This window comes from Carya illinoinensis, chromosome 10 (genome assembly GCF_018687715.1).
Source record: "Carya illinoinensis cultivar Pawnee chromosome 10, C.illinoinensisPawnee_v1, whole genome shotgun sequence".
Taxonomy (NCBI): Eukaryota; Viridiplantae; Streptophyta; class Magnoliopsida; order Fagales; family Juglandaceae; genus Carya; species Carya illinoinensis.
In genome coordinates this window covers 1,247,748-1,263,234 of record NC_056761.1, presented here as the reverse complement: position 1 = coordinate 1,263,234, position 15,487 = coordinate 1,247,748, and the positions used below count along the sequence as shown (strand labels likewise).

The 15,487-nt window shown below is 37.9% G+C and overlaps 1 protein-coding gene, 1 long non-coding RNA gene and 1 pseudogene across 2 annotated transcripts; 2 read left to right on the top strand and 1 right to left on the bottom strand.

Annotated features, from left to right (window-relative positions):
- Nucleotides 1–2,321: 2,321 nt before the first annotated feature.
- LOC122279484 (B3 domain-containing protein At2g36080-like) lies at nucleotides 2,322–6,454 on the top strand. The gene is made up of 4 exons (XM_043090165.1): nucleotides 2,322–2,454; nucleotides 3,106–3,996; nucleotides 4,403–4,617; nucleotides 5,593–6,454. The coding sequence occupies exons 1-4, from the start codon at nucleotides 2,322–2,324 to the stop codon at nucleotides 5,641–5,643; spliced, it is 1,290 nt and encodes a 429-aa protein (XP_042946099.1). The 3' UTR covers nucleotides 5,644–6,454.
- A 288-nt stretch (nucleotides 6,455–6,742) lies between these two features.
- On the bottom strand, nucleotides 6,743–9,097 carry LOC122279934. Its single transcript, XR_006229694.1, has 2 exons — nucleotides 8,497–9,097; nucleotides 6,743–8,144 (listed from the first exon to the last, which is right to left on the bottom strand). It is a non-coding gene; the product is annotated as an uncharacterized LOC122279934 (long non-coding RNA).
- A 4,083-nt stretch (nucleotides 9,098–13,180) lies between these two features.
- Nucleotides 13,181–15,164, top strand: LOC122278938 (annotated as a pseudogene).
- Nucleotides 15,165–15,487: the final 323 nt, after the last annotated feature.

The following is a 15,487-nucleotide window of genomic DNA, read 5'->3' as shown; positions in this document are numbered from 1 at the left end:
ACAAAAGTGTTATTCCAACGTAATCTTTATAGAAATAAGGAGCACTACATCTAACTTTGATTGTTGAGAATATATAATTGACCAATAATATTATTATAAAAGCGATATATTAATTAATTAATTAATTAATATTGGTTGAAAAGTATGTCTAGCTGCTACCATCAGTTTCAAATCACACTTTGAAGAATGAATTTCTCTTCAAACTCAGAGCTTTTAAAGCTGATCAATCAAACTGGAAAAGATCAAATTGACTAGAAATTAACTGATGATCTTCACTGAATCATGAGGTCTTCTAGCTACCGAGAAAATGTTAAATTACCCTAACATTAAATAACAGTACTAGTAAAATAATAATTAAGTCAAGATCTCGTGCATGGAAATGAAAAGGTGCTAGCTGCAAAGGTTTCGGCCGGCCACCACCTGAAATTAGTAGATAATGAAAAGTCTAAGATAGCGGCTCCATGTTCATCTCTAGTACGCTTCATCTACTGTTTGAGAGTCATCATGTATGGACCAACTCATGACACGTATGTGATCCCTAGCTATCTATATAGGGATTAAGTTCCTGAGTTTATATATAGATCAGTTGAAAACGTGAGTGTCTAGGACAGTGTAATGAGTACTACGCTTGACATGATATATTAATTTGTTCAGGTTAGGCCAAAAAAGTAGACTTACGGGTATAAAAATTTAGAAGTGGTATTCATTTGCATGCTTGGTCGACATCGAATGGATCACATCAGGTTGTTGGCCGCTTGGATTAATTGCTAAGTTCCTAATTAATTCAGGTTAAGGGAAGTGTGATATTTGTGAGAAAATTGATCATATGTTTACCTTGAATCATGGCGGCCGGTGTCATAGATCGATCGATTTTTCTTGAAATTAAGATGCATGCACATCATGATCAGTACTTTTGATCCTTGGATTATGATACATTGTGCTTGGCCTTTATTCAGGACAAGTTTGGAGTACTGTAACATTGCTAGACAATGAACTGATACATGGAGCCTGCAGCTGCCTTTAACTCACTTCAATAGCATTTCTTACAACATGCATGTTACTGCAAAAACTCGATCGTCAGTGCTTAAAAAATATTTCATATCTTTTTTCAAGGAGAAGTAGTAGTACCGTACGTGTATGTATGTATAAATGAGAGATTCTACTGCAAAAAGGAGACCGATCATGGACTTTAATTAATGAGGTGGAAGCAATTAAGCTGGTCTCATGCACATGAGATTCATCTTACAAGCTAGCCAGGCTGCTGGCAGAGAGTTTTCACGTACTGGGGAATTGAGGAATACTGTATATGGAAATAATAAATGCTGGCTCTTTCTATGACAATGTATATTCATGTCCCAGCTTCATCAGTCGTCACTACTTTCCTTAGAAATCTCATGGGCCTGCACGTCTTGTTCCCCAGTCTCTGAATAAACTACTACAATATTTTCCCAGAATATTAAAGAAACCCTCCACAAATTGAAAGGCAGATTCCTCCCCCAACTTGTGTGGATTTCTTAATAGCTAGTCAAAGGATTTCTGCTTTCGGCCAAACATTATCTTTGAGAAAGTTGGAAGTAAAACTTTAGGCGGTTTTCGTACACTAATATGAAAAGTACCGTCATCATTTGCAGCTTTATTTTTTATCAGGTTATAGCTGGTAAAACTATTTTATTCACTACATTAATTAATTACGTCCAGTACGAAACGATAATGTTTGGTACGTATATACGAAGCTGGAACTTTGGACCGACCGAAATTGAAGACCGCAACTTGTAGTTGTCATGGCTCATTACTGAGAGAAATTCATGTAAAGGTATGGCCAAGAATGACAATAACATGAGAATAAAAAGGAACACAACCTCAACAACCTCAATTATATAAATGTGATTCCAACATGATGTACATACTTAAATTACAAGTTTATTACAGCCAGTCCAGCCTTTTGTAGGGATGAAAAAAGTGTCTGGATCTACCTCGAAATTGAGGTGGGTTTTGTCTGCAACTCATAGAAAAGACATATATAATCTCTCTTTGTAATGATAGAATACAAATATTAGCATGCAGAGGGGAAAACGCCTAGACAGTCAGACGTATGTGACTACTGTTGGTGAGAGAGAGAGAGAGAGATTCGAGTGTGTGGAGAGGATTCAAACACGACGGCCTCAAAGGATGTTGTCTTCTCCCATTGGACAAATCTTATCTCATCTCTCTGCTAATTATTGGAAAGGTAAGGGATCTGAAGATTTATTTCAGGTCCCCAATCTTTAATATTTAATTTCTTTCCTCTTTTCTTTCTTTCTTTTTATAAAAAAATTATAGGAATGGCCAAACATAATGCTGTCATGCACGTGACAAATATACAATTAACAGAGATGGGTGATCCAAAAATATCACCCACTCCTACACAATTAAAGGACCACTTCGATCGGAACATGCCCCTAATAACCCATGCAAGTAGGAGAGGGGCAAAAGTTTTTACCAGATGAATCAGAACGTACGTACGTAGGGAAGAAAAATGCTTTAAAGAAAATATGGACACGAGATCAACTACTCGTTACAAAAGCAAGCAAGCTATGATCATAAATCTCTAAGACAAGATTATGAGGGATTGTTGGAGGAATTAGTAATAATCATAGACATGAGCCCCATAGATAAAGCTATGATCTATCTATCTGCAAAACACAAAGTGGAAGTAGCTAGACGGACTGATCATGTAATAATGTCAGGGCGGTCCCACCATCTGATTTGTTTGCAAATGTAGTAACATGGGGTGTGTTCTACCGAATTCAGTAATTCCTATATGTTATTATAGCTTAGAGCAAACAATAAAATATCATTTTAATTATTATATTTGTCTGTTCAAGTTCCTCGGGGTGAAAAAAGTAGACACTGATGATAATCAGATGAAGAAAAGGCCATGTCAAAATTTCACTGAAAAGAATGATTGAATATTTTTCATTACTCCTCAAAAAACCTTAAAGTACTCTCGTACTTGCATTTTCCCCCCTACTCTCTCTCTCTCTCTCGCTCTCCCTCTCTCTCTCCTTGTCATGTCTTTGCTGCTGCATCAAATAGTTCCCACAGTTTCCACATCAAACCCATAAGCATCACGCCTCTCCAAGACAAACCCGCCCCCCTCACGCCTCTCTCTCTCTCTCTCTCTCTCAAAAACGTCTATAAACCACTTGTCTACGGATCTTCCAGAAACACTCTGGTGGACTCAACAGCAACATCCGCTCATGGAGCCAATCCCAACTTATCCTCCATCTTCTTCGAAAACCGACCCTTCTTGGAGCCCAGAACTCTATCAGCAACACCAGGCCTGGCTTAAGTCCCACAATTTCCAAGAACCCACGTCCATGTTCCGCCACCCAATTAATAACCCCATCGACTTCAACCTCAACCACGACGACAACGACGACGATTTCGAAGACCAAATCCCGGAAATCCCTGCCCACCAAAAAGCAATCTTAGTGCAAGTAGAAGAACCACAACCTGCCGATGAAACCGAAAAAGAGCCCATGTTCGAAAAGCCATTGACCCCTAGCGACGTCGGAAAGCTCAACCGCCTCGTCATCCCGAAACAACACGCCGAAAGGTATTTCCCACTCGGTGGCGACTCAGGCTTGTTGCTGAGCTTCGAGGATGAGTCCGGAAAGTGCTGGCGCTTCCGGTACTCGTATTGGAACAGTAGCCAGAGCTACGTACTGACAAAAGGGTGGAGCCGCTACGTCAAGGAGAAGCGCCTCGACGCAGGAGACGTCGTTTTGTTTGAACGACACCGGACTAACGGCCAGCGTTTGTTTATAGGGTGGAGGCGGCGAGGGGCCGCTGCGCACGATAGTGGTGGTGGCAATGGGTTGGGGGCCGCACAGCACAGCAACAGTAGTGGAAGTGGGACGGGGTGGACCAGAGTGTTCTATTCTGCGCACCCTTATCCTACGCATCATCATCATCATCCTCCTCCCCTATACCAACCTGACTGTCTTCATGCAGGTGTCATGTCTTTCACATTCTTTTCTAACCCTATCTCTTTACTAGCGCCCACAAACATCCCAGGAAAAATATTTTTAACTATATACTTCAAAGACCATTTACTTATTTATCATATTTGTAAAGAAAAAGAGCATTATACGAGCACATGAAAGTGCGTGGAGGACACCTTCCAAGTACATCGGACGAAGGTGGTCGTGTAAACTGGTAAAAGTTCCAGTGACGCGTGTTACACACGCGTTACAGTTATCTTCAGATGTATTTACTTAAAAGTTTGCTAGTAAAAACAACGTTAATTCGAACAAGATTATATAATGCTAAGTGTGTTTTACAGACAAGAAATCGAGGCATTACATGCACGTAAGTACATGCGGTTCGGTTAAATATTAATATTTATATATTATTACAGGGTCGCCAATTCAGAGCCAAACGACGCCGGCGGGGAGCTCGAGGGTACTGAGGCTGTTCGGAGTGAACTTGGAGTGCCAGCCCGAGGAGTCCGAGCCATGCACACCAGACGGCTCCTCTTCGTCGAGCCAGGGTCCAGGCTACCAGCATCATTTTTATAATCACCATCATCAACCAGCTGCTAATCATTCTCATTCACATCCTCACACTCACATGGTATGTACGTACGTACGCCAATTATTTTAATGCGATATTAATTAAAATTGCTATGTAGGCATGAATAGACGTAAGACGTTAATATTTTTCTGCTAGGCTTTCGAATTCGTTGTTTCCACTAATCAGACATTTCAAACAACAACAATAATAAAGATCAATACTTGAGTACAAAACCCGTTCATAGAATGTTTGACACCTTTTGGCTTTTGTCTCTTGTCTCAAGCACATGCGAGTTTCGGATGGGTGGGTAATTATCGGATGGGTGGGTTGGTAATTATATATTATATGTACAAAACTAAAACGGTCTTGTTTCTTCCCAACAAACAATGTTGTTCGTAATTAGCTAGCTAGCTAATTAAAACATATTTTGGTGACGTGAATATTGGATCTATGAATTGAGGGACCTGTAAAATGCCACTTTATATGATTGCTTAAAGGGCTCAACTTGAATCACGTAGGATAAAAAATATACAAATTTTGTGTGCAGTCACTTTTACGTACTTTTTTGCTCACTCTACTAATATGATTGATTGCATATTAAAAAAAAATTAACATAACTAATCACATCAATAGAATGTATAAAAAAATATATAAAAATGACTTTATATAATATTACTGTCGTATATATATATATATATAAACACTTTCTTTTTTATAATCACAAGGTTGCAGGTTCACAAACCAAACTTTACTTTTACTAGTTGAGGTTGGTTTGGTTAATCTAGTAGCTTTTGCTTTCGGCTGGTTCCAATTTGGAAAGTTGGAAGTGATGATTCAGGTCACCATTCAACCTTCCAGATTAGTTGTATATAGAAACGAGAAGCAACCACAGCTGACCAAATAATTGATGGCCAACTAGATGAGTCATGATAGCTTTGCAGGCAAGCTAATACCCGATGGATGATAGATGATTCTGCACATTTTCTTTGTCAATAAAGTATAATTATTAGGTAATGTGTGGGAATATTGTAACAGGATATCACTTTCTCCCAAGATGTCAACCAGATGAGAAATCGCCGAGGATAGAGATCTGTGGATGTGACGCTCTGGAGTTGAATTGATTTATCTAACCTACTTGAAGGGTCCCAAGAAAAAGAAAGAAAAAAAAAAACTATATACAGATACATAAAAGTTGGAAATCCCATATTTTCAGGCCATCCATCCAAAGGCCAAGGGTAAGGGAGGAACCAAGTTGGGAGTGACAGGAAAGAGACCGAAGGAATGCAGATAGGGAAGGAGGGATGGGGAAATTTGGGACCCACTAAAAAAAGCTGGGAGTGCTGACGTCACCCATTGCCAAATGGGAAATTTGGGTACGTTGAAAATCAGGGAATGTGGAATCTACTTGCTACTATTGAGATTCTGCCTGAGATTTTTCAGAGGGTCTCATCATAATAATGGAAGGGTATGGTGGTGGTGATGGTGGTGCTCGTGGGTGGGAGGACTTGAATAGATTGGTGACAGCCCAGTTGTACTAGCCCACTCCTCTCCCTCTCTGTATATCTGTTTTTAATTATCTCCATCTCCAATGTAAACTAGGCTGTCTTGGGTGCTCTAACTGGAATTTGCAATGTGAGAAGCTGAGAGCATATGTTTTTTCGTTGTTGAAAATTCTTGTCGCAACTTGGGAAGGACAGAAGGCTGGCTAAATTTTTCTGAACACGGTGTGGGCATGATGTTGATGGGGGTTTGGTAATCTTCATTGTCTTCTGCATTCAAATATGTGGATGGAAAAGGGATGAGATCGAAATGATAAGGAAACGAATTTATGTAATGAAATACCAAAGTGCATAAAATCCGGCCCATGCATGCCAATTGGCCGTGGTCCCCATGGAAATTCCATTGCATTTTGTTGATAGTTTCACTGTTAAATTTGAACAAATGAATCCGGAAAAGTAACTGATAAACAATAAAGTAAGCAAGGGGTGTACACTTGTGTGTGTGTGTGTGTGTGAGAGAGAGAGAGAGAGAGAGAGAGAGAGAGAGAGAGAGAGTAGGGAACAAAGTAATTTCAAGTGCAGGCCCAAACGAAACGGTCTTCATGGTTATAGGAACAAACAGGATGTTCCACCAATCATGGCTAGAAATTACCAGGAGCCAAGATGGCCTTTCGTTTTTCACTTGATAAAACAAACCTCTGAGCGTATTCTTTCTATCACTTGGAAAGTGGTTACAAAGAGGGCAAAGCTCAAGTGAAACAGCAGAACCAACATAATTATGGGAAATCTGATGATAAAACAACTCGGAGACGAATTTGAAATCAGGTGAGAAACTAATGTCAAAATGCAGATAATAAACCACCCCAGAAATGACACTAATGTTACTGGAATTTAGCTTACTGTTCTGAAAAGAAGAGAAGCATTTCCAGCCATTAAAATCAAACTCCAGACATGCAAATGAAGAGCCTGAGATTGTCTTGAAAGTACTAATATCCGATTAAATAGAGGAAATTTGGAAGGACAGTTGATTCCAGACTCTAAAAAATCCTAAGTTGTCGAATTCCATAATTAATAGAATCTGGAATTAATATTAGTAACTGCTTGACCATGTTTCATTAATCTTCCAAGAGTGTGACTCGCCAGAGTATCTCTACATCTATGAAGAATATATAATTATATATCCGCCAGACTTCCATGGGCTATGATTCTACTTGTCAAAACGCCTTTCCCTCACAAACTGAAAAATTCCATCGATCACTTCCTGACGTATGGCTACCTTAACTATGACTGAATTCACCCACTTCAAAGGACTATTTAGGCATTGATGTTTAAAACCTTGACTACAGGTTTTTAACTTACAAGAATAAAATACAAGAAACTTAAAAAATGGTTGGATGCAATAATCCTCAAGAATATTGCTCGTGCAGAACAATATAATGCTTGTCCTAAATGACAATGTCGGCCAGCAGCCAATCAAAGATTGAGCACATGTTGGATTTGATCGCTGAGTCTGCTGATTACACCAATCTTTTTTGCCAGATAAAAAGCACCAATAAACAGCTTGACTACGGGTTACCAAGTGCTGAATACAAGCTTTTAGTTTGTGTGCATGTATTCTGATTCATCTTGCAAGCATGCTAAGCATATGAAATAGGTTACAAAGTGCAGAATACCTGTTTGAACAACTGTGTCGTGATTACCAGAGCCCATAAGATTCAGACAAGGGAGATTCCAATTGACCTTGGACTGCGATTGTGTCCAATGTTTAGTGGCTCTATTGCTCTGCAAATGGAAGGGTCCCCAGATATGTTTTGTTATCATTGGCCTATAGGCATTGGCCAATCAAAGGAATGAGGGGACGCTTCCTGTATAATGGGGTTGTCCTACCAGACTCATTCAATCTTGCATGACTCAGTACAGTACAAATATAAAAAGCACCTTGTGAGTATTTCTTCATCCCACTTAACTTTTCCTCATCTCATACTTTATTGCTTTTGGGCTCTTGGGTCGACATCACCTTCACCTTCACCTCCCTTTGTACATACAGTAGGAAAAGAGAGTCCTTTTGTGACTTAATTCCCCTGAGAACTAAAATCAAGCAATGATGTTGATATCAGGATGGACACCATCAGTAATCCCAAGAAAGCAAAAAACCATGCTAAAGAACCTTTAACTTATTAGCAGTAACTTTTTTTGCCCGGGCAATTTATTAGAAAAAACTAATAAACGTTAAAGAAATCAAACAACAGTAGGAAAGAAAAGGAGCATCCCTGTGACTTAATTCTCCTTAGGAATAAAAACAATCCATGGTGTTGGTATCAGCATAGACACCATCAGTAGTCCCAAGAAAAAGAAACCAAACAACCCTTATAATTTTGAATACTAAGTAACTATGGTTTAATTAAAAAAAAGGGAGGAGGGGGGGAATTAATCTTGATACCTGCTGCCCAAGGATCCATTACTGTTTTGTAAAAGGTGGAGGCTATTGGTCATTGATCATGAATTCCCATAATAACTTCATGAGGAGACTTAAAGCAAGAGCTGTGTGCTTGAAAAGACTTGAAGCAAAACCCAGCCGCAAGTCAGGAAGGAACTGAGATGTGTCAACCCCACAAACCACATCACTTAACAGAGAAGCCCACAAAAGAGTCCCTCAGTGACATAACTCATTTCTGACACACAGAGCAATTGCCACCTCAAAATAATTTCTCGGGATGAAAGGTGGGTTAAGTGCTACCATGCAGTACATAGAAAGCACAAGCATAGAAGCCAATGCACGAGGAAATTTCTAATTGTGGGGCCTTGATTTCCATTCAATCATCCATATCACGCAAAGTCATTTTCAGTATTCTAAACTTCCACAATGCGTTTACTTGAAAAGTATTCACCCTCACCTCTCATGGCCCGATTTGTCTGCCACATGTATTCTCTCTAAAGTAAAAAATGGTGTCCCCTTGTATCTTCTTCAATCTTAAACATAACTTTTTTTAAATAAGTATTTTTATTAAAAATCCTCACTTATGGCAGGAGAAAACAGTGAAAACAACCCTCATCGTACCCAAAAAAAAAAAAAAACCTAACAAGAAAAGCTCAAAACCCTATTACTTACAACGTATTATTGGCAATCATATCCTAGCCAATCTCAACAGACCTGTTATCTCCTTTGGGGCACGCTCAAAATCCGCTATATTCCCTTTGGCACCTTCTTTAGCAAGAAAATCAGCTACTTGATCTATTTCTCTATATATGTGTCTAACTACTATGTTCAACTTCTTGGCAGAGTAAGCAATTCTCTCCCAGTCTTCTTGTACAACCCAATGAACATCACTCTGTCCATTCCACTAGTTAAACAACGCTTGGGAATCAGTTTCAACCTTGACATTAGACTGCATCAGCATAATACATATTCGCAGACCATCAAGCAATGCCTTAGTCACAGCCATTGTGTTTGTACCATTTCCATAGTAAGCCATAAAACCATCCAAGATTCTCCCTCTATAATCCCGAACTACCCCTCCACCACCACATTCCCCGGGATTCCCCAAACTACACCCATCAATGTTCAACTTGACAAAACCCAATGGTGGACTGGACCATCGCAGGACCTTAAACAGAACTTTCACTGAGAATTCATCTCATGAATTGTGAAGGATCCTTTGAAAGTCTGCAAACGATCCTCGCATGGAAGCAGCAGCAACAAAAATAAAAAATAAAAAAAATGTTGGGAAACAATCCTCACTGAAGCAAGATATCTTACTCATAACCCAACCAAAACATCAAAATAATCACATAACACAAAAGCACGAGTTATTAAGCAGAGAAGGATCAGGAATTCTCACACCACTAATAGTTGCATCTGTCATTATTTGGGAAACAGTTGATAGCTTTAATTAAGCAGATCCTTCTTCACCCACCTTGTCACCTGAAACTTTAGTTGGCAGTGTTACTATAACGCCTAATGGAAGGATCCTTACCTTTATCCTTATCATATGGGGTATCACAATCTCTCCCTTTAAATTCCTGATGTCACCGTTGGGCCTATCCATTACAGGTGGCACGGCTCAAATCCTACATTTCTAGTTAGGATAGGCTCTGATATCATTTATAATACTCTAATGGAAGGACCAAACCACATGACATATTCTCTAAAAGGACTTTTCATGTAATTATATATCTACATATTGATTTTGATGATAACAAATAAATTCAAAGAATAAAGAAGTCTCAAGTTCAAGTTGTCTACACAATGAAATCAAACACATCAATGAATCAAGCATGAGTAAAAAAGGAACAAACTCACATTAAAACTCATAAAGTAATTTTGTAAATCTCTTAAAACATTCAAAATTAGGATTAAGGTTCAAAATTAATATTTTCTCATAAAGCATTAAATTACATTTTCCATATGTGCATGATATTTTTGAAAATTAAATTTGAATTTTTGAAAGATGATTGATTGTCATCGTTCACATGTGCATGTTTTATTTGAATATTTTCAAAACTGATTGATACTCTTTTTGACTTATGTAAAATATAGATAATTTTGTTTGAAAATTTTGAAAAGTAAACAATATTTATGCCTAGAAATAGCCCAATTGAGATCTTTAAATTCACGACACTAAGAGCATACTCATATCATTGTAAGTTTTGCAACATTCATTCAAAACTTTCAATCTCTTCTCTAATCATTGAGCCTTAACCCTTGTTCATTTTGAGAGAGATATAGTTTGCACTGTAGTGTTCTTATTTCACTAATTGATAAGTGTTTTTTGATAATTTACCCACTATCAGCTCTTGTATCAGTAAAAGGGTGTGTATAACCCTTGTGCTTATAGAAAGTGTTCTATATAGGGAATAGTTGAATCACCACGTGTAAGATGATTGCAAGTGTAGAGGATGTTCTACAAGGATTTTTTATAGCGATGTTGTTTAAAGGTATAATAGATTTCTATATCCACCTAAGAGAGGTTGAATAATGAATTTAAGAATTTTCAAGGGGTAGCTTGAGGCGAGAATGTAGGCAATGAGGCTGAACCTCGTTAACATACTGAGTTTGTTTCTCTCTTATCCTTACTCTTTATATTTATTGTTGTTTCATATTTTGTTCATATTTTATAAAGTGTATTTGATTTATAATTGTTAATTTTTTAAATATAACCCAATTCATTCCTTCTTGTATTAGTCATCTGGGCAACAAAACCTTATAAAGAACAAGAGCTTTTCATTTCCAAATAATGTGAGGTCCCATTCACCATCTACCATTATCCTTATCATATGGGATATCACAGTTACACATACTAGATATTTAACATTCATCATATATAGTTGTACAAGCAAGATAATGCCATTACTATTCCATTGGCGAGAAAAAAACAAATCCTTACTAGTATAAATTAGCATGCAGATCCTAACACTAGTTTTCATCCAACTCAAGTGGAAAAATAAATTTCAGCATTGCTATGGACGATTGTCCATACAGAAGACTGTCCACTACATCAGTGGCTCTCGAGTTTTGCTTTACATTAAGGTAAAAATGACGGTGAAACAACTTCTTTCTATAAAGTTGCTCCATTACTTGCTTCTAAAGGAAAGATGGACCATTACCACCACGCACCACCATCGCACCGCAGTCCAATCCTTCTAAAATTTTCGTTCTCTTCCTCCATTAATTAGCACTGGACCTGGCCTAACCAATTACCCGCCCGTTGATTCGCATGCTAAGCACCTTGATAACGTATTGTCGATTTCTCTATCACAGGCCTTTTTTCCTTCAACGGTGAGTCATTTATGGCTGGCTCCAGCAAAATGGCTGGCTGTTTTTGGGCTCAAGGACCTCAACCGTCTTACAAGCGTTCCCGATTCATCCATTTCAATTTAAAAAGAATAATTTTAGAACATTGCGTAATTGTGACACTTCAATGAAAAGATAATTTCAATTTCATTTATTTATTTTTAATTTTAAATAGATTGGTTAATTTATTATAGATTAATTTTATAAGTTTATCATTTTTCTAAAGCAAGAGTTTGTATAGACCTTTGGGTAACAACTCTTCCTTGTTTTAAACCAACACCAAACCAAAGACGTACACTGATGGACCAAAACATAACTGTCTCAGAACTCACCTTAGAACGATCGAGAAGATGGAACCAATTGATTTTAAATGCCCTGTTTGATGTCAACAATGCGGTTGAAATCCAAAAAATTCATCTCTTAAATTACAATTTTCACACTCTTGAGGATAAAATTAAATAGATGCACCATTCTTCATAAAAAAATTTTGCAAAATCAACCTATGCTACTCTTGTAAACTCGCAAATAAATCAACAGCAGAATGAAGTGAACTAGAAACAATTATGGAAACTCAAGATTTAGGATAGACTCGAACTGTTTCTTTGGAAGGTTACTCATTATATACTTCCTACCAGAAAAAAATTGGAGAAATTTATTAGCTTAGGTAGTGACCAAATCCTTTGTCCTTTGTGTAATGAAGATGTGGAAAGCCTAAAACATTTATTTCTCAAATACATATACACTATAATCCTTTGGAGAAGCTCACCATGGCCTTTACAGATAACATGTATTGCAATACAATCCATCAAAGATTGGATATTAATCATCATCAATCCCTTGCATGGTTTAAATATCCCAATGGAAGAGCACCACAATTTTCAAATATTTGCTGCACTTGCATTGAACAATCTATGGTATTTTAGAAACAAGGTAGTGCATGATCAAGAAAGTCTTCCACCCCAGCAGTTTGTCTCAAATCTTCACAAATCCTACCATGAGCATACGAAAGTATAGACTGGAAAAATCAAAAGCTTCAGAAAATTGCAACAGCTTACCGCCTAGAGGGTTCCATCTTTTAGCTTTTGATGTGGCTATGAGAAAAGAGGGTAGCACTATTACAACAATACGCAAATCAAAAGCTAGAAGGATAATAATGGTGAAAATTGACTTCAGACAAAGCACTAACCCTAACATTGGGGAGGCAACTGCTGTTTTGATGATCATATAAGAAGCTGTCAGACTACATTTGAAGAAAATAATATTGCAAGGTGATTCAAATTTAGTCATTCAAGCAATAAATAGAAAAAAGCAAGTCACAGACTGGACCATGGAAAACATCATTAGAGGTATCAAGCATTTTCTTGGCAACTTTGAATATTGAAAAGTTGTAAAAATACATCAAGATAAAAATCGATGTGCGCATAAATTGGCACAATGGGTAGCTTCAATGCAGGCCAATGAAAATATCCCTTTTAACTTTATTCCTCAATGCATTTTAGATTTTCATAGTGGTAACGATCCACCGTAGAACAATAATTTTCTGTAAATAAGGAGTCAGGATTCATGTATTTGGTTTAGATATGTATAAAAGTTTGCAGCTTGATTTTTTTTTTTTTTTAAGTTTATCATTTTTCTTATATTGAACCAACTTTTATACTCATTATTCTAAATTTTATTTTATGAAAAAATTATAAACTCTACAACTAATTTTTCCTTTAAGTAAAATTAAAATTATCTTTTAATAAAGTCTCATAATTATATTGATTAACTTAAAATAAATTATAAAATAATCATGTAAAAGAATTTTTAGGTATCATCGTCACCCTCAATATAATTAGCGAGAAACAACGCATCACGTCTTAGGTATCATCGTCACCCTCAATATAATTAGCGAGAAAAAACGCATCACGTCGTCACTCTGTAACCTCTTCAACCCCTTCTTCCTCTTCTTATGGATCTTGAACGTTCCAGCTCTCAGCAGGAATTACCCATTGCACAAAAGCTCCAACTTTTCCTCTTCCCGGCCAATATCTTAATCAAAAGAGAACTAAAATTTGCACTCTTTTCTCTTTCTCCTAATCTCTTCCGTTGTTATTTCCAGTCTTGTAAGCCCTCTTGATCACCCCAGTCCAATCTTCGATCGTATCGGTTTCTGATCGCAATTCCTTCAGAACAGACAAAATCCATCTCTAGAAGCTTGTGATTATTCGAAGGTCGGGTGGGTTCGGGACGAAAGCCACCCTCTTCATTCTTACACTGAGAACTGCCCCTTTTTTGATCCCGGATTCCGGTGCAGTCAAAGTGGACTAAAAGATAAAGAATACCGAAAATGGAGATGGCAACCGGCGGGCTGTGATCTTCCAAGGTAATGGTTTGAGAGTGGAGTTTCTGAATGCCTGTTCATACATGCCATGCATATTGCATGGATGGCTGCCCATTTCTCCTTCTTCTTCTTGTCCCTGTTGGTCGGGTCCTTTCTGTACACTCAAACTCTATAAACCTAGGACTAGCTAGCAAGACTCCAAGAAATTTTGAATGCCATTGTCTGGGAGATATTCAAATTCAAAAATATATTTGTTAGCTCAATCCTTAAAATGTTTGGACTATTGACAGATCAAGTGTTTTTAAATCATTTTGTTTTGTAAAGGGCGTACCTCCCGTTAACTGGCTAATTATGACCAGCTGACTCTGCATATGTTAATATTTGAGTCTATAAAATTTGAGGGGAGAGAGAGAGGAATCCTTTTCTTATCCCTTTTAATTGCAAAATGCCATGCACAAGACCATTTTGGTAAAATGTTGTGTCTAATCATCTCAGATTCGATGCAAGCGAGCTCTTGGAAAGAAGCCGAAATGGACGTATAGTGTTTGCCGGTGATTCCACTGGAAGAAAACAGTGGGAGTCTTTGCTATGCATGCCTGCACAATCAGTCTCCAACAAGTCCAGAATATATGAAGTTCATGGAAATCCCATAACCAAACAAGGACTTCCTTCTCCATGCAGGCACCTTTTTCTGGTTATCACCGGTTGCCCACCTCGGAACTCCTCAAGTCGAGTCCAAACCACCATTTGGGGTTGACGTGTTGCACTGGTACTCAAAACGGTGGATGGGAGCAGATGTTCTGGTTTTAATGCCGGGAATTGGTGGAACGAAGATTGAGATCAGTTTCCAATATTTCCTGCTACCCGTGATCAAATATTCAACATTCAAGGCCGAATTTGCTCTTGCTTAATCCTTTGATGACCCAGAACACACTTGTAATCATTTTGTTGATAAGTAACAGTCATACATAAAGCTGAGATAATTAATGGTAAATGTTTACGACTGTTTTTCTGCGTTTCAGGGGCTGCTATTTCCAGGAAGGAGGCAAAGTAAATATGATAATGAATATGATGGAAGCATTCCGGAGGTCTCGACAAATATGGAAGTGCTGGGCATTACGAAATATTGATCTAGAAAGGAGTCATATTCTTTCGTAGCTATTCCCGTGCATTACAGGCAAGTCTCGAAAAGCAAATAGATGTATAATTCCAACTAGGGCACATCTTCATTCATGGTATCTGTAAGCAGCAGACTACCTGTGTATGCTAATTCATCACCAGTTTCAAAGCAAGGCGCCCTTGATTACGCAATGAATC

Excerpts from the sequence above, each read along its gene's own strand:
- LOC122279484 (XM_043090165.1), top strand. The coding sequence starts at position 2,322 with ATGGCCAAACATAATGCTGTCATGCACGTGACAAATATACAATTAACA. Across the intron at positions 2,455-3,105 it reads GCCCCTAATAACCCATGCAA|CATCACGCCTCTCCAAGACA; the intron begins GTAGGAGAGGGG and ends CAAACCCATAAG. Across the intron at positions 3,997-4,402 it reads ACCTGACTGTCTTCATGCAG|GGTCGCCAATTCAGAGCCAA; the intron begins GTGTCATGTCTT and ends ATATTATTACAG.